Source organism: Dipteris shenzhenensis, chromosome 33 (assembly GCF_047967505.1).
Source record: "Dipteris shenzhenensis isolate YYH24624 ecotype China chromosome 33, Dip_SZ_1.0, whole genome shotgun sequence".
NCBI classification, from domain to species: Eukaryota; Viridiplantae; Streptophyta; class Polypodiopsida; order Gleicheniales; family Dipteridaceae; genus Dipteris; species Dipteris shenzhenensis.
Window position 1 is genome coordinate 13,369,362 of NC_141628.1, and position 19,816 is coordinate 13,389,177.

At 44.7% G+C, this 19,816-nt stretch overlaps 1 protein-coding gene across 1 annotated transcript in view; it reads left to right on the plus strand.

The window, feature by feature from the left end:
• Positions 1-1,873: 1,873 nt before the first annotated feature.
• LOC147879718 (casein kinase II subunit alpha-2-like) overlaps positions 1,874-19,816 on the plus strand; it is a 39,417-nt gene continuing 21,474 nt past the window's right edge. Inside the window, exons 1-2 of the mRNA XM_087371461.1 lie at positions 1,874-2,309; positions 2,528-2,657. Of these exons, the coding sequence (XP_087227587.1) occupies positions 1,990-2,309; positions 2,528-2,657 (450 nt within the window). The 5' untranslated portion in view covers positions 1,874-1,989. The remainder of the gene's footprint in view (positions 2,310-2,527; positions 2,658-19,816) is intronic.

Here is a 19,816-nt window from a genome sequence, read left to right on the forward strand (position 1 = left end):
ACTATGTGAGATCTAGGGTAATACCTTCTTGATAGTGAGGCCTCTTATGAATTCTCGTCCTCATAGCAAGGTACATGAAATGATAAAGGTCTTTCAAACACATACTTCTCTAAGGCATAACACCCTATCCAACAAATTTGGGTTTCCCATTGAAATTGAAAGTGACAATAGAATGCACACTTGAATTGTTTACTTGAACACCTATTGTTGATGTTGAGGTAAGCCCATCATATTATTTTATTAATACATTAGGGAATGTATGCAAGATGTTCCAATCAACCTCCTTTGTAGTAAGTTTTGCTTGTAAAAGAGGCATGAAAAGTATGAAATAATTGGTTTAAGGAGATTCTATTTTAGAAAGGCACACTTCAATAAAGAAATGCACATGCAAGGGGTAGAAGTGATGAAAAACAAATACTATTGCTATCAAATACACTGCTCTCAAAACTGCCATAGACAAACCAACTATAATAATCATGTAGAATTACTTTAACCATAGGGAAAATTTTATCACCATAGACAAATTGACTATAATGATCATCTACAAATGCTTCAATTGTAAAGAAGAAATTAACACCAAAGACAAACCAACTACTTCCACCATTGAAAAAACAATTATAAACATCATCTAGTTGCGTAGAAAAAGTTTAGCACCATCTCATGTCTTGCTTGGCAAGAGATTAAGATCAATCATGATGAAATTATTTGTGGATTCCTTGTGAAAGCTCATTGATAGCAAGACTAAAGCTACTCATTAATGTTTGTGTATGGCCTTTTTCCTCAATTACAAACATGCTCCTCAACAATGTAAACACACAATGCATCATAAGTATATGAAGATTTGCTAGGGCCCATAACAATTGTTTGGGTCAGGGGGTTTTGTAATCCATGATGGGAGACTTACATTTGATAGTTTATGGACAAGGCCAAGGCTAGCATCCCGCCACCTACAACCAAAGATTATCCATCTTGTTCGTCTAAGATGGGTAAGTTACTATAATGACATCACGCCCATTTGGGCTAACGTTAATGAGCTAGTCATTTTGGCCCCCAATAGCCCCCTCAATGTATGCCCAACAATGTTCTAGCAGCCAAAGTCGGGTGTAAACAAAAGTGGCCCCCCTTCTATCAGAAATGCAAGCACACCATGGATGCTTTGTGGAAATCATCAGATTGTACATGTTAAGAGAAATTGTGGATATAATCATATTGTATAGAAGGTGCATATAGAGAAATTGGGAGGCGCTTTTGTATTCATGGTGAGGTTAAGTTGACAAGGCTTTGGGAGACATCAAAGGTTGGCTATTGAGCCAAACCCTAACTACGGGCCAGAGCAGAAGCATTTGTTAATGCTACTGCCTCGGAGGAATGATGGCCTTGAAAATGCATCTTGTCCACCACACCCTACTCCTTCTTAGCCCACTTAGCTCAAAGGTAAACCTCCTAATTTTCTTGTGTTTGTGGTAAAGTAAAGGAGGGTGATGCAGCCTTGAAGGGATGACTGCCTTTTGAAGGCCTAGAAAATGCATCTTGTCCTCCATAGCCTGCTCCATAGTCCCCCTCTTTGTGAGGAGCTTGTAAACTTTGTAGGTTGACTTAAAGGCAATTTGCTTAGCCCAACTTAGCTCAAAGGTATCTTGCTCGGGCATGTTATTTCACATGATTGTATACGAACCGAGCCATGTAAAATTCATGCTATTCAACAAATGCTAGAGCCTGAAGTAACAAGAAGCAAGCTTTGTGTTAAATGGGTAAAGTAAAGTAAAGGAGAGTTGAAAGCATAGGTCCTACTCTTCTTCTTCCACCATAGTCCCCCAAGAGTGTTAAATGGGTAAAGTAAAGGAGAGTTGAAAGCATAGGTCCTACTCTTTTTCGGTCCAGGCAATCTTCTTTGCCTGGCTTAGCGTCCTTCCTAAGCAAGCTTGCTTGCTTGAGGTTTGTGTAGTAATGTGGGTAAAGTAAAGGAGAGAGTGATGCAGCCTTGGAGGGATGATGGCCTTTTGCCAGCCTCGAAAACGCATCTTGTCCACCATAGCCTACCCTTCCACCATAGTATCCCTCTTTGCTCTGCTAGCCCCTACCTCTGTTCGTCACCTCTCCCTCTGCCTCTACAAGCTCCCTCCCCCTCCCCCTTCCCCTTCTCCCCTTCCCCATCCCCCTCCCTCTCCCCTCCCCTCCACCCTGGCTCACAAGATTGGTAAGTCCCTTCGCCGGCCTGGAGCCATGTCCAAGGCCCGTGTCTACTCCGATGTCAACCTCCTCCGCCCCAAGGACTACTGGGATTACGAGTCCGCCAATTTGCAGTGGGGGTAAGTGTTAGCTCTGCGCAACATGCATAGTCTCCAGTTGGGTCCCCATATCCTGGGTGGGTTTTGGGTTTCCTTCTCTCTTACGAAGCATAATCTCCAGTTGGGTCCCCATATCCTGGGTGGGTTTTGGGTTTCCTTCCTTGGAAGTAGCTGTGGGCTTAGTATTGTGAGCCTTGAAAGTGGTTGCTGGTGTCTTACACCTAGCATTGATATGTTAGGGAGCAGGATGATTACGAGGTTGTACGTAAAGTTGGACGTGGAAAATACAGCGAAGTCTTTGAAGGCGTCAACGTGGTCAATAACGAGCGGTGTATAATCAAAATCTTGAAGCCAGTAAAAAAGAAAAAGGTAGTTTGCCTGCACTTTATCTTCAAACCGATTCATACATCGAATGAATACACAATTAATGCATAACGCTATTGCGGGTTACGGTTTGAGTGGGATGTGTGCATTACTGCTTTATAGCAGAAATTCATACCATTCTAAACCGTTTGTTTTTATAAATATGACGATCTTCTCTCGCCCGGATTTTTATATCAATGTACTAAAGATATATCGACAGATTTTGGAGCTGTGATATGCATGTTATAAATGGCCTATTTTGGCCAGTCTCTTGTGTGCACGTAAATGAAAGATATATAGGCATGGGCACCAGGGTAATCGGCCACATGATGTTGTAGCATAGGAGGGTAGGGGGCAGTCAGCCCAAACTTTGCCAGGAAAACCTTCCAGTTGACCAGCTCCAAGGATTCCAGTGCCTATATAGGGAGCGTTTGGGGCTCATTCCAGCTGTTGAGCAGTCTTAACTTCTTCAGTGAGCATCAACAGCCCAGCCAAGCAGCTCAGACTTTTGTGCAGCAGCTCAGCACTCACTTCCAGCAAGAGTCCCGTGGCTCACCTTTGTATCGCAGCCCTAGGGGCTCAGTTGTATTCTTTTTGCGCTTGGGATTGGCAAGGCCATTAGCTATAGAGCAGCATACATGCAAGTCTTCTGCTGTCATGGGCCTGCTTCAGCCCACGGCCATTTGACTGGTGTACAGCCAGGCCAGGGTAGCACAAGCAGCAGCAGAGACAGGTATGGGCTATCACATCACGGCCATTTTGATTGGTGTACAGCCAGGCCAGGGTAGCACAAGCAGCAGCAGAGACAGGTATGGGCTATCGCATCACATCAGCAGCCGTAAACTACAGGTCCACATGACAGCCCCAAAGGCTGCCACATCAACACGGAACACTGCGCATTAGCGGTAGCAGGCCACACAGGACAGCAGACAGCAGTGGCAGCAGCTCTACTGCTGATGGAAGCAAGTCTGACCTATTATAAATATTATGGCTACTTCAATCCATGAACGATATTTATGAAGTCTGTTGACACTAGTGGACAATGTAAATCAGGAGAACACATATTTGGTATCTTATAAGAAGTGATTGGATGTTGGGCCTGAAACTGTTGTGCAAGTTTGCATGGATAATGCTGCAAATTATGTTTGTGCAGGGTTACTCATTGAGCAAGAATGGCCTTCACAAGATGGACATGCCATTGTTTGGATTTGTTGTTTGAGGACATAGGAAAGTTGGCTTGGGTGGCTCTTGTGTTGGAGCAAGGCACCGAGCTTTATCACAAGAAAGCCACGTGTTTTGGCATTGTACAGAAAGCATAGCACAAAGGAGCTAGTGAAGTTTGCTTCCACGAGATTTGCATACATGTACATTGTGCTAGTAAACTTGTTGGACAGCAGAGTGTTCAATGGATTGAGAAGAATGGTTGTGAGTGATGAATGGCTGACATTGAAGCCCTGTCGCACCAAAAAAACAAATGAAGTCACAGCCATTACCTTGGGTGTTTATTTTGGCAAAACACAAAAATGATAGTGAAAATTTGTGCGCCAATCTTGAGGATTCTTCGATTGGCTGATAGGGAGGCAGGTACTATGAGGCTGATTTATGAGCTCACGGATCGGATGGTGGAGAAACTTCAGTCTATGGATGATGTTGATGGAGGGAGGCTGGATGATGGCAATGTAGGCTCACGGAAACAAAAGGATGCACAAGAGTGGAGCAAGAAGTGGAAGCCGTCACATCAACTAGTGTAATGAAAATGAAAGTACAAAGTACTATAAAAGAGAACCCTAGGACCTAGTGTCCTAGTGGTACCACTAGTACTAGATGTCATAAGACACTAAAAGTACTAGGTGACCTAAGTGCCAATAACTAAAGCTACATGGCACATACCAGGGCCCAGAGGGCATCAATATGACCGGGAGAAGATGGCCTACAAACCCCCCTCCATGGTATGGGCTGAAGTATTCTGGAAACGTCTCAGAATACCTGGTATTTTCTGGTCATGGTGGCACATGTTCATCCAAAAAGATATAGCCACCTATGAATGTACAAGGTATGCCAGATCATGTAACAAAGGGAACCAAGTGTAAAGCCTATTGAAAGACTTCGAACGTGGGACGAGGAAGTGCCTTTGTAAACATATCTGCTATGTTGTCCTCTATGGGAAGGTAGGACAACTCTATGTCTCCTACTAACAACCGCTCTCGAACATAATGATAGTGAACTTCAATGTGCTTGGTACGCGCATGAAACACCGGATTACGCGCAATGGCCAAAGCACTCTGGCTGTCAGTGTAGATTATAGTTGACGATGTCTGGCGAATATCGAGATCTGTCAGTAATCGTCAAAGCGAGACACACTCTATTGTAGCGGTGAAGGCTGCCCTGTACTTAGCCTCACAAGTGGATGTGGCAACTGTTGGTTGCTTCTTGCTGAGCCAAGAGATACATGAATTGCCAAGCAAAAAACAATTGTCGGTATGTGACACTCTGGTGTCGGAACAACCTGCCCAGTCACTATCCGTGTAAGCATGCATGGTAAGTGAACCCTGATCACCATAGAAGAGGGCTAAATCCTGAGTGCCTCTGAGATATCTGAAGACTCTCTTCACTGCTTGCCAATGCTGTGAACTGGGCATGTGCATGAACCTGCTGAGTTGGGATATTGCATACTGTAAGTCAGGTCTGGTGTGGCATAAGTAAATGAGACATCCAACAGCCTGCTAGTAAAGAGTGATATCACATGGTGGGCTCCCATCATGAGCTGAAAATTTGAAGCCAGGGTCCACTGGAGATTGGCTTGCAATCCTCCAACTGAAGACGATCCAGAAGCTGTCCAATATACTTGGACCCCCCTCAACATGAGCAAATTGTGCCCAAATAATAGTGCAGCTGTCCCATGTCTGACATTTCAAAAGCTTGCTGCAAATCAGCCTTGAAAGCTGCAATATGCTGAGTATCAGGGCCCGTGATCAGCATGTCATCCACATATAAAAGCAGCACTAAAAAGTCAGAACCACTCCCACGGACATAAAGAGTGGGCTTTGTGGGGCTATTCTGAAAACCAAGGGACAGTATGAATTTTAGCATACCATACCTGGGGTGCCTGCTTCAATTCTCAGCCGGCATACCTTGTTTTCGGAGCCAACAACCTCAAAGCCAGGAGGTTGTGTCACATAAACTTCTTCCTGCAGATCCCCATGAAGAAAGGCAGTCTTGATGCCGAGCTGGTGCACTTGCCAATGGTGATGGGCTGCAATGGCAATGACACAACTAATAGTAGTAATCGTGGAAGTGGGAGCAAAGGTCTCCTCAAAGTCAATGCCTTGTTGTTGGGCATACCCTTTTGCAACAAGACGGGCTTTGTGTCGATCTATGCTGCCATTAGATTTCCTTTTTAATTTGTAGACCCACCGGGTACCAATGGCATGCTTGCCGGGAGGGAGATCTACTCATTCCCATGTGTTATTTTTGGCAATAGATTGTAGCTCAGCTCTCATTGCATCCATCCACTCTTTGCTGTCAAAAGCATCTTTATGGCACAAAGGCTCTTCATTGCAAGCTGTAGCAAGGAGTGCAAACTCAAGAAAGTGACCATGCATCTGTCTATTCCCTGATCTTGTCCGGGCAGCAAGTGGTTGATCTTGTTTGCTGTCCCTCAAGGTGTCAAGAAGCCATATGGGAACTTGCCTTTGCTGTGTATTTACAGCTCTTTCTTCAATCACTGCATCATGAATAGTAGGATCATTTTGTGCTGGAAGAGGAACCTGCAAATCAGCATGGGGTGCTGGCTGATCATTGCTTGTTGGAGGGCCTGCAGGAGGCTCATGTTGCTGGTCAAAGTCCCTCTCTGAGGGAAGCAGAGGTAACCAAGAGTCAAAGGCATCAAACATGTCAACTTCTGGCTTAGCTTTGCAGTCCACAAGAGGAGAAGCTGAATGTTCAGCAAAGAACACTTCAGATTTGGCTTTTAAAGCATTTTTCCTTTGTGAGAATTTTGGACAATTCTTTTGAAAAGGAAACCGACGCATCTTACCCAAAAGACAACCCTCACACACATGTTTGGAAACTGTGTGAGTTTGAGGCTGATTCTCTTGCATGATAAAGCAATACAAGAATGTGCATTTGTATCTCTTGCATCCCATCTTGTTTGTTCTTGAGTTGGAGGAGCAGCAACAGGGGTGCTAGAGGATAAAGCATCAGGAGGAGTACCCTCTGCAGAGGGACCAGCAGTAGGAGCAGCCACTGTAGCATTGGCTGGCCTTAGATCAACCCCAGAAACAATGTTCCAAAAATGCCTAGCAACAAGAATATGTTTCATGAGATAAGACCACATCGGATAGTTGGTGCCATCCAACTTATCATCTTCACGAAGAATGCCAAATAAATCATGATTGTTGCCAGCCATTGCAAATGGGACAAGTCAAAAAGCACTGACAAAGTAACCCAAAAGATAGCCTCAAGGCTTGCAATTGCAAAAAATAGGACTTGCTGTCCAAATCTGAAAAAGCCCCAAAATAAGCTGTAATTTGCAAATGTGATCAAATGGCCTCGAATTTCTTGCCAAATTCACTGCAAATCTGAAAGTATTGTGCAATCTGCCTGCAATAGACCCAAAAGCTCCAATTTGTAGAGCAAAACTGAGCCAAAAATGGGGCAAATTCAAGAAAGCCCCAAATTGTCTGCAAATTTGCAATCTTCTTGCAAAATCGTAGCCCGAATGCAAAAGCCCCAAATGTCACCAAAAAATTGCAGATCTGACGGATGTACGGCCGGTACAGAGGTCAAAGTACGAAAAAGCGCGAAAATCAAAAACTGTATGGAATAAAAAATTGTACAAAAATCGAAAACTGTACGGATAGTACGAAAATCCGTACAATTGTACGGGATAGGTTTTTGACGCGTTGTATGGACGGCCGTACGGATGGAGGTTTTTTTTGGGGACAGTTGACGTGTTGTGCCGTTAAACACCACTTTCGGCATCACCAGTGTTACCTTAGACAGGACATCCTTTATCAAACTTCCATGGGTGGTTCCATCCTGCCTCGCTTGCCCCCTCCAACATGAGCAACCTCAGGGAGCAGCCCGAATCTTCTTCTAAGAATGATACAAACTAGAGCGCAAGTTCGCGCTTTTCTCACAGGGATCTCCGATATGTCACAACGCTCGCGTGAAGCCTCTTCAGAGATCAAAGACTCAAGTCCAAAAAAGACCCCTGAAGTCAACGTACAAGGCGAAACACTACTGCAACTTCAAATTTCCCAGCTTCAGAACAGCATCTCCGACTTGGTCCAGAAAGTCCAACAACTTCAAGATTCTCGCAGTACCACACATACAGAGGATGACGTGACGCAACCCGACGCTATGCGGATTCATTCCCACCAGAGGTAGAAAACACTGAACTACGTGCCCTCTACCGTTTACTTCAAGCTTCCAACACTAAAAGACTTGACATTAAACTTCCGGAAGCCTACACTGGTCAATGCAATCGCCGAACAGTTGACCAATGGCTCGCAAAAATGCGCATGTATTTTGATACTGTTGACCTCATTGAAGGCAAAAAGATCGCCTTGGCAGCCTTCCTCCTCAAGGATACAGCTTTTCTATGGTAGCAAAGACGCTTAAAGGACGGCAAAAGTGTGTTAACATGGGAACGTTTCGAACACGTGCTCCGTAAGCAGTTCATACCTGCCAATGCGGACTTCCAAGCACGTTCAAAACTCCGACAGTTGGAGCAAACGGGCTCCTTGTCTTCCTACATCTCTTAGTTCACCACATTGGTGCTGGAGATTGATGGTTTAACTGAGGATGATCACCTTCATGCTTTCATCTCAGGCCTAAATCCCTCGTTACGCATTGATGTCCTTAAAGCAAACATCACCACCACATATACGAACAAATTGAACTTTGACATCATGCCTCTTTCTCGGTACGATGTCATACTTGGACAACAGTGGCTCTATGACTATGATCCATCAATCAGTTTTCGCAGCCATTATCCAGTTTGTCCACCAGGGAAAACTTATTGAGCTAACTGGTTCTAGGGACTCTCCTTCAACCCCAGTTGCCTCTGTCCTACAAGTAAAGAAGTGGGTTCGTAAACGTCAAGTAAAGACGTCACTTCTGTTGGTTACGGCAGTCGAGGAGACACCAACAAAGGATCCTCCTGAATACCTCAACCAACCTTTTTTCCAGCCCTACCTGGATATTTTTCCAGAGGAATTGCCAAAGCAGTTACCACCTCGACGACCAGTGGATCACCCAATTGAACTTATTCCCGGCAGTAATCCACCGTCGAAACCTCCTTATCGGGTTTCTTACACTCAAAATGAAGAAATCCAAAGACAGGTCACGGAACTACTCGACAAAGGTCACATTCGGCCCAGTCGCAGCCCTTTCGGATCTCCTGTACTACTTGTGGAAAAAAAGAATAAGTCAATGCGCCTCTACATCGACTACCGAGCCCTCAACAAGCTCACTATAAAAAACAAGTATCCATTGCCTCGCATCGATGACCTCTTCGATCAACTTCTACATGCAACACAATTCTCAAAGATTGATCTTCGTTCAGGTTATCATCAAATACGCATACGAGAAGGCGATGAGTACAAGACAACTTTTCGAACAAAGTATGGACACTATGAATGTTTGGTCATGTCTTTTGGGTTAAACAATGCCTCGGCCACATTCATGACACTAATGAACGACATCTTCAGGCCTTTCCTCGATAAGTTCGTCATCGTTTACCTCGATGACATCCTCGTTTTCAGCAGATCCCTACATGCGCACAAACAATATCTTGATTCTTCACCAAGTTTTTGAAGTTCTCCGCGCAAATTCTCTCTGCATCAACATTGAGAAGAGTGAGTTCTTCAAGACCCAACTCGAATATTTGGGACATGTTATTTCAGCTCAAGGCATCTTTGTGGATACCAAGAAGGTCGAGGTAATCCGAAACTGGCCTACTCCTAAGAATGTTCATGATGTCCGCTCTTTTCTCGGATTGGCAAACTTCTACCATACAAAGGTCTATCAGTTTTTCGAAATCGCAGCTCCTATGTCCGAATTATTGAAAAGCACAACAGTTTTTCAGTGGCTTCCCGAAACAGAGTATAGTTTCCAACAACTCAAGCAAGCACTCACTACCACACCTGTTATGGCTATTGCTGACCCAAACCTTCCATTTGAGGTCATGACCGACACTTCCGACATCGCTACAGGAGCAGTCTTGATGCAAGAAGGCAGAGTTATTGCCTTTGACAGCCATAAACATTCTAATATCCAAACCCGATACCCGGTTTATGATAAGGAGTTTCTTGCCGTTGTACATGCTTATCGCTCTTGGAAATATTCTCTCATGGGAGCCGACTCTGTGGTCAAGACAGACCATCACTCTTTAAAGTATATCTTTACTCAGCCAGTCATGAACGCTCGAGATCTGGACGACTCCGACGCTACTTGGCAATCTGATGAAGACTTACAGCAGTACCCTGACATTTTACAGCAGTATTTTCAGAATTTACAGTGATATTTTCTACATCAGTTCATTATCTCCACCACGGTCTTATTTTGAGTGGGAGGGGATGTCACGGTCTGTGACGTATTCCTTTCTCTATTTCTAGACTTATGGATGGTTTGATGAATGGACACCTGTGGAAGGGTATGCCCTTTTGACGGGACACTTCCTATGAGGCACAACCCTTGCCCTTTCGACGGGACACTTCCTATGAGGCACAACCCTTCACAAGAGACATTCTATTGAAGAGACATTTCTATTGTAATGTACCCTCTCATCAAGGGTCACACCCTTCACAAGGGGCACACACCTCTTCATGCACACACACTTTGGAGTACACACCTTTTCATGTGTGACTCTTCACTCTCTATATAAGAGAGGCCCAATTGTATGGATGACACACAACATCTACCCTACAGACATTCAAGCAATACAATTATTCCTTGTTCTCTGCTATTTCAGTCTCCTTTTTATTCCTTAGCACATTTCTAAATATAGTAAATCTAGGATTTCTTACAGGGAGAGTGCATCATATCCCAACAATCAATACAAAGATTCTTGCCTGTAGGCCATCTTCTCCCAATTGCATTGATGCCCTCTAGGCCTTGGTATGTGCCATGTAACTTTAGTTATTGGCACTTAGGTCACCTAGTACTTTTAGTGTCTTATGACACCTAGTACTAGTAGTACCACTAGGACACTAGGTCCTAGGGTTCTCTTTTATAGTACTTTGTACTTTCATTTTCATTACACTAGTTGATGTGACCGCTTCCACTTCTTGCTCCACTCTTGTGCATCCTTTTGCTTCCGTGAGCCTACACTAGTATCAGAGCACTTCCTTCCCGGACCTGCTTCCTACTCCCAGCTTCCTGCTTCCTACTCCAGCTCCAACTCCTGCACTTCAGCTCCATCGTCAAGCTCAGCTACCGGACGTCCCGCTCGTGAGAGGATAGGAGTAGGTTGCAGAGTCCATGGATCTGAGAAAGGATAAGGAGCTGCTGTCGGAAGTGGAGGATATCCAGGAGAAGGAGTGCCTTCAGAGTGTAAATACTGTCTTGGAGAAGGTACAACCTGTATAGGAGGATATCTGGGAGCTGAAGGAGGTGGAGAGTACCTTGGAGATGCTGAAGGTGAGGGGTAAAATTCTCTCCAAAGATGGACAGCAAACTCTTGAGGAATATCGGGTTCTGAGTATCTTCGTGTCTCGTGGAACACAACTTGTACTGTGCTGAGGAAGTAATGTAACTGAGGTGCCTCACGCAGAAGGTATAGGATGTGGTCCAAATCACTAGGAGGGCACGTGACACAGAAGACCCACGATGCAAAAGCTCCGAAATGGGCTGGTTGTGCAATCTGAACACGATATTGTGTGGTAGATGATGCATGAGGTGTCCTTGAAAGGCCGGGTGAATTACCAGGGGTTTCCATGCTTTAAGGGAGCGTCTTTCATTTGCTGTAATTTGATAATGACAAGAGAATCCTTAAAAGCAGAATGGAAAGACTCCACCTGGCAATGATTTAATCTGCCAAATTGTTGCATAGAAGAGGCCTGCAGATTTCTGTCCGGAGGTCCATGTTGCAATGGGTGGCGAGGAGCAATGTTGCAATGGGTGGCGAGGAGCAGATCTGGGCTTTTAATAGGCTGTCTTCATCGCGATAGGAAGCTGAAACTGCTGCTGATCTGGCAGGAAAATGTAGCGAACCAAGGAGAGCAGGCTATCAATGGCGCAACAGGCTGCAGGTACCCGATTCTGGATCGCAATAGGGGCTGGCGCACCAGGCTGCTGCTGTCATGGCGAAAATCTGTTTGCAGGCTGTTTTGCGACCGAAGGGCTGGCTGGTGCTGTGCTCACGTTGCAGGCTGGAAAGGAGCAGGGCTGCAAAACCAGCGGGGCTGCAAGGGCAAGGAAATCTGGCAGCGAAAAAGGCAAAGGGCTGGCAGCAAAATGGTGCGTTAATAGTGGATGGATAAACATTAAGAGCGCTACACTAAGTATGACATGGAGCAACAAGGAGTCCTTATTGATGATGACCTGATGTATATAAAATCAAAGGGGGGTTCATTTGCTCATGCCATTGCAAAAGATGAAAAGAGGATGCATTATCCAGTTATATGGTGGGAAACATTTGATGCCAGCACTTCTAAATTGCAGCAGCTTGCAAATCGGATTCTCTCTCAAGGAAGTTGTGCATCCCTTTGTGAGTGGAATTGGAGCACCTTTTCTCTTACACTAAAAGAATGAATAGGTTGAAGCCCTCCCACACGGAGAAGTTAGTCTACATACATGCAAATCTCAGTCTCATTTCTAAGATAAAGGGGAGAGGGTATGAGAAAATGGTGGTAACTTTGGAGAGGATCAACAGGCTGATTACTTTGCAAGAATTACAAGAGCCAGATGAAGAGACTTCCACTAGAGGTGAGACATGAGGACATGCAAGTGCAGACTGAAGTGCTGAAGGGTCACATGATGTTTTAGATGCTGCTGCTATGGTTGATGATGATGATGATGATGCTGCTGTTGTTGATGATGGTGATGGTGATGAGGGAGAGGAAGAGACTAGTGCACTGAAGCTAGAGTCCCGACTTTTGTAGCCTCATTTCTTTTTTGCCTAGGCTTTAGAAGTTTAGAGTTTTTAGCTTTGATGCTTGAAAGCTGAAAGTTGTAACTTGGAAGTTTTTTCAAGACTTGTCTTTTTTGCCTAGAGACTAGGCTTTAGAAGGCTAGAGTTTTCAGCTTTGATGCTTTGGAAGTTCTTCCTAGACTTGTCTTTTAAAAGTTGCAAGTCTCATGACTCTTCAATGTTGGGGTAAAGGCACTATGGCCACCCAAGTACAGTTAGTACACTTAAGTACAGTTAGTACTTTTATTTGTTAAGTACACTAAGTACGGTGTACTTAGTGTTGTAACCTTATCCTTTCATATAAAAGGTTGACTGTGTGCTAGGGGAGGTACACACATACTTCTTATCCCCACACTCTTGTGTACATCCTGCTTGTGTGTCGGTGTGCTCTCTCCTTTTCTCACTCTCTCTCCCTCACCACAAGTGGTATCAGAGCCTGCCTACCTTTCTCTCCCATCCGTCCAGCAACAGCGCCAGCAGCAGCATCGATCTGCTGCTTTCAGCAGGGCCGGCAGCATTCAGCGCTGCCAGCGTCATCAGCCATCGAGGCCAGCCGTCGCTAGCAGCAACGTTACCAGTGACGCCAACAGAGGCGACGCCAGCAGCGACGCCAATAGAGGCGACGCCACCAGCGACGCCAACAGCGGCGTCGCCAGCAGCAACGCCACATAGGCGACGCCTTCAGGGCCCAGCGTCGCCCATACAGGCGATGCCTTCAACGGGTCGCCAATTCGTGGCATAGGTGACGCCACCAGCGGTCCGACAAGTCGCCACACAGGCGACTCCTCCAACGCACATCCAAGACAGCCCGCCAGGCCTACGAGCTCTCGTCAGAATTTCTTCAACTGCTCCGGCAGTGTTATAGGTACAGGTGCATCCTTCGAGCTCATCGTGAGCATTGCTGGTATTGGGGGAAACATATAACTGTCTATGCCTACTGTGTGAGGAAATCCTCAACATTGAATTGCAGAATCAAGGGGCTTTTGTAGCCAGTGCCAAGTATTGGCTTGTATACGCATGCATTGCGTTTATCCTCCTATTTGGAGTTGATTCTTGCAGGATTCGTATGCATTTGTTGATCCACGGGACAGTAGAAGCTACATTGAGTACTACATTGTAGACTTGAGCACTGAATGTGCCAGTCAAATTGGGGGTTTTGCAATTGGATGCATATCAGTGCTGGGGGAAGCAATTTAAATGCCTTACAGTGGTTAGTGAAGCAGTAAATGCACTTAAAATTCTGAGAATTTTGCCTCCAGTCAAGGGGCTTTTGCCTAAATCCTACTCTAAACTGTGTCATACAGTTTTAATGGTATCTTGAAGCTTGAAGTTGACAGGTTTGAACAGTCAAACAGCCATTTACTGATTCTGTACTTTCTGGTACAGTCAGGTACTGTTCTGTGTCAACTGTGGGGCTGATTACAGTCATTGTACAGAAGTACAGAGTGCAAAATATACTGCTGTTTTTCACTGTAATTGCAGGGCAGATGCTGCTTTAATATCAGAGTATTGCTGATTGTACAACAGTGCATTTAATGATGCAAACACAGTTGCTGTTCGGATACTGCAGCAAGCAGTAAACAGTTATAATTTTCTGTTTAATTGGGAGAAATATTTGCAGGTGCAGTTCCTGTTGTTCCGCTGCAGGAATTAAATTTTTTGAGCACAGTTCAAATGCCTGTGTGCACTTGGTTTGCAGGGAGTCAGGCACCCAAGTGTGGGTTATATTTCTTGCTGATTGTAATGGCTTCATCCTCGGAATCTTCTCTTCTCAATATTAAAAAGTTGCAGGGTGCTGCTAACTACCCGATGTGGAAAAAGATGGTCCTGAATGTGCTAATTCTCAGGCAGTTTCATGCTCCTATTATACACAAAGGTGTGAAGCCCACTGGCACATCTGATGATGCTTGGGCACTAGCTGATCTGTCAGCAAAGTCCATAATTGAATTGTCACTCCATGAGAGTGTTGTTTGGAATGTGGATGGTGAAAAAACAGCCTGGGGTGTGTGGAAAAAGCTACAGGACACATATGAGCAGCAAAGTGTAGCCACAAAGATATATTGGTTGCGCAAGTTCTTCAATCTGAAGATGAAGGAAGGGACCTCCATGGATGCACATCTCAATGAGTTTAATTCAATTGTCACTCAACTTGCAAATCAAAAGTATGTGGTGGATGAGGAAACCAAGGGTATGGCACTCTTGATCTCTCTTCCTGAAAGTTGGGATACATTCACCACAGCTGTAACAAATGCAAACACTTTCATAAGTTTTTCAGATATCACAGGGCTGATTTTGCAAGAAGAGCAGAAGCTGAAAGCTCAAGATGCAGTAAAGCCTAACAATGCCTTAAATGCAAGGGGGGAGAAGTCAGCAAAGAGGCAATCCCAGGAAAGGGGAAAAGGGAGGAGCAAATCCCGCTCCAACAAAGATGTTGAGTGCTACTACTGTGGCAAAAAGGGACATACCAAAAAGCAGTGCTTTAAACTGAAAAATGATAAGAGAGACAAAGCCAAAAACACTGATGCGTCAGATGCAAAGGCAATTGTACCAATAAGCAATGGCAAGAGCAGTGTGAAGATTGAAGAGCTTCATTCTACACACGGTTATGACAGTGAGGGAGAGGTTCTATTTCTCTCTACTTTGGATGCTCATTCTCTCCATGCAGGAGATTTTGCAGACATGCACTCTTGGATCATTGACTCAGGTGCCTCATTCCATGTTACACCTTACATAGAATTGTTTGTAAGGTATGCAGCAGGCAGTAATGGAGTCGTTTTTCTAGGGGATAATCATGCATGCAGTATTGTCGGTGTTGGAGATGTCAGGCTTGTATTTGCTGATGGTACTCAGCTTATGCTTCACAATGTCAGGCATGTATCCGAAGTCAAGAAAAATCTGATTTCTACTGGCATGTTGGATGACGAAGGTTTTGTGACCAGCTTTGGTCATGGTTTCTGGAAGGTCACCAAAGGTGCCCTGGTTGTTGCCAGAGGCTCTAAGGTTGACACAATGTATACTCTTCATGCTAAAGTATGTAATCATGCTGATATTCATGCCATCGAGCTGCCGAATATTTCTATGTGGCATAGCCGGATGGGACATATGAGCATAAGTGGAATGGAGCAATTGGCTTGCCTTGGCTACTTACCGTCTCTTAAATTTTCTGATTTAAAGTTTTGTGAGCACTGCATATATGGTAGACAGTTACAGTGTCCTCATAAAAGGAGATTAGGACATAAAGATGCTCAACTTGAGCTTGTGCATACAGACGTGTGTGAGATGCCTAGTCCTTCACTTGGAGGTGCACGGTACTTTGTCACATTTATAGATGATTCCACAAGGAAGGTGTGGGTGTATCCTCTTCGATTGAAGAGTGATGTCTTTCCAGTGTTCCAGAAATAGCTTGCTATGGTTGAGAACCAAACAGGCAGAACACTGAAGGCTTTGCGGTCAGATAACGGTGGGGAGTATATGTCTAATGCATTCAATGCATTTTGTGATGCTAGAGGTATCAAAAGAGAACTCACTGCTCCTTACAGTCCAGCGCAAAACGGCACTGCAGAGCGTATGAATAGAACCATACAGGAAAAGTCCCGCTCTATGATGTCACATGCTGCTTTACCTCATGGATTTTGGGCTGAGGCTGTAAAAACAGCAGTACACCTCATCAATAGGTCACCAAATAAAAGACTAGATGGCAGAGTACCAGAGGAGCTTTGGACAGGAAAACCTCCTTCCTATAAGCACTTGAGGGTCTTTGGCTGCACTGCGTATGTGCATATACGCAGAGAAGATCGCAGCAAGCTTGATCCTAAGTCTCTTAAATGCATTTTTCTTGGATATGGTGACATGGTGAGATGGGTTACCGCTTATGGGATCCTGTGAATAAAAAGCTAATTCGCAGCAATGATGTCTTATTTGATGAGTCATGTATGTTTAAGGCAGTAGATAAGCCTTCTGATGCTACAGAGGTTGACGTTGATGACTCGGGACATCCTGTACAATTCAGGCAGGCTGCAAATCAGCCACAACAGCAGCGTAATCAGCCAATACATGATGCTGCAGCAGGTCCAAATGGACAGCCCGCAGTGGCAGAAGATGTACTACGGGACATGCCACCTTTGGAAGACCTCCCAGGCATAATTCTGCAGCCTGATTTACTGAAACAGCCACCTGTTTTAGGTGAGCAGCAAGTTGGACAGCAAGACCAATGGGTCCGAAGGTCCACTCGACAAATGAAACCGCCAGACAGATTTGTTCCAGGAGCAGATTTTATTATTCTTACAGACTGTGGAGAACCTTCCTGTTACAAGGAAGCCGTGCAAATGCATGATAAAAGGCTATGGGAACTAGCCATGAAGTCTGAAATGGACAGTCTCCATAAAAATGGTACTTGGGAATTGGTGCAGTTGCCTAAGGGCATGAAAGTACTGCCATGCAAGTGGGTGTATAGATTGAAAGTCACACTTGGAGCTAAGCCAAGGTATAAAGCTAGGTTGGTTGCCAAGGGCTTTAAGCAGGAGTATGGCGTCGATTTTGATGAGATATTTTCTCCAGTGGTTAAGATGACCACACTCAGGATTGTACTTGCTTTGGTTGCATGTGAGAATTTGGAATTATGCCAAATGGATGTGAAGACCGCCTTTCTTCACGGTGATCTTCATGAGGAGATCTACATGCAGCAGCCAGAAGGATTTGCAGTCAAGGGGAAGGAGTCACTTGTATGCAAGCTTAAGAAGAGCCTTTACGGGCTGAAACAGGCACCAAGGGAATGGTATAAGAAATTTGATACCTTCATGAAGTCCCAAGGTTTCAGGAGAAGTGATGACGATCACTGCTTATATACCAAAAGGGCTGCAAATGGCAGCTTAATCATTCTCATTTTATATGTGGATGACATGCTTATTGCTGGTAAAGCTCGTGAGGAGCTTGATGACCTTAAGAAAAGATTGCATGAGGCCTTTGATATGAAGGACCTTGGTGATGCAAATCACATACTGGGAATGCGGATACGGAGAGACAGGGGACAGCGTTTGTTGTATTTGTCTCAGACCGAATATATTGGCAAAGTATTGCACCGGTTTCATATGGAGGGGGGGAAGACCGTTAGTTCTCCATTGCCTCCATATGTGAAACTCAGTGCAATGGACAGCCCACACTCAGATGATGATAGGGCTGAAATGGCCAAGATTCCGTATGCTTCAGCTTGTGGCAGTCTCATGTATGCCATGGTTGCTACCAGACCTGATATTGCGTTTGCAGTGGGAGTGGTTAGCAGATATATGGCAAATCCAGGCAAGAAGCATTGGAATGCAGTGAAAGGTATCATGAGATACCTGAAGGGCACACAGGAGTTGTGCATATGCTTTGGCAAGCGAGATGCAAAGGTGCATGGTTATGTGGATTCAGATTTTGCTGGTCATCCAGATAATCGGAAGTCTACTACCGGTTATGTTTATACATTCACTGGAGGTGCCGTGTCATGGATGTCAAGGATGCAGCAGTGCATAGCCTTGTCTACCACGGAAGCTGAATATATTGCAGCCACAGAGGCATGCAAGGAGGCCTTATGGTTATCTCGGCTAGTGGGAGACTTGGGCATTACAGGAGATATTCCATTGTTGCATTGTGACAGTCAGAGTGCTATTCAGTTGGCACACAATCCTGTCTTTCATGCAAAGACTAAGCACATTGATGTGAAGTATCACTTCATCAGGGAGGTAATAGATGATAAGCTGATTCAGCTTGTCAAGATTCACACAGATGATAATCCAGCAGATTTGTTGACAAAAGGCTTCTGTAGAGCGGTTTGCACATTGCCGACAGTTGATGGGTATAGGTTGAGCCTCATTTATTTTTACTTGAGGGCATATTGCCTTTAAGTGGGAGGTTGTTGGGGTAAAGGCACTATGGCCACCCAAGTATAGTTAGTACTTTTATTTGTTAAGTACACTAAGTACGGTGTACTTAGTGTTGTAACCTTATCCTTTCATATAAAAGGTTGACTGTGTGCTAGGGGAGGTACACACATAGTTCTTATCCCCACACTCTTGTGTCCATCCTGCTTGTGTGTCGGTGTGCTCTCTCCTTTTCTCACTCTCTCTCCCTCACCACATTCAGTCCTTGATCATTGATGTATTTGGTGACCAATGAATTAGGAAGTAACAACAAGTCTTTCAAATTTTAATCACAATGTTTGCGGTCTAGATTGAAGATTCTATAATCAATGGTTTAAGATATATTTTTGGAATGCTTAAGTAGTGGAGACTTGAAACTTGAACTTGTTAATAAAATTTCCTATACCTTATGTTTAAAGTATGAAAAATTTTAGGGTCGTGTACGGTTCAGCCAAGGGCATAGGCAAAGTGTCTCACTTGCAAGGAGGTGATTACAAGAAGTTGCCACATAGCACCCACTTAGAACGTTATCTCCCACATAGATTCGATATGGATGCTATGATCATCCATTTCTCAAGACTCTCTCTTGATGAAGCATCCATACCATGTAGGTGTCATGTGCATGGATTATATCTGACGTGTGTTTAGGCACACAGGACTAGCTTTGATAGCCTGGGGCGGCTACTGGCTAGGCAAGTGATTGTCAGGTTGGGTTGCAAGGGCAACGAATGAATCAGGGTTCTAGCTATTTTAGCGGCACTGGGCGAGAGAGTATATAAGGGGTCCAGGAGTTCAGTTCTCATACACGCAAGTCAACAAGTCTAGCTCTTCCTTGCTGGTCTGGATCTTGGATCATGTTTTGGATGTGCATCTGCTTTCTAGCATAGGCCGGATTCACAACGCAATCCTGAGGCCCTATGAGTGCCTTTTGGTGGTATGGGACACTAGGAGGTTGTGGACTGGTTGGATGCAGATGTTCATGCCAACAGCCTAGCCTGTGGCTCGGGGGGATGCTCGGATTCTATGGGTCTTGGACCCGTGAGCATCATGCTTATGCCGAACATGCTTGCGCCTCTCTTTATGGTTCTATGATCGTTGGTTTGTGCTTGTGTGCAGGTCCAGATTTCCAA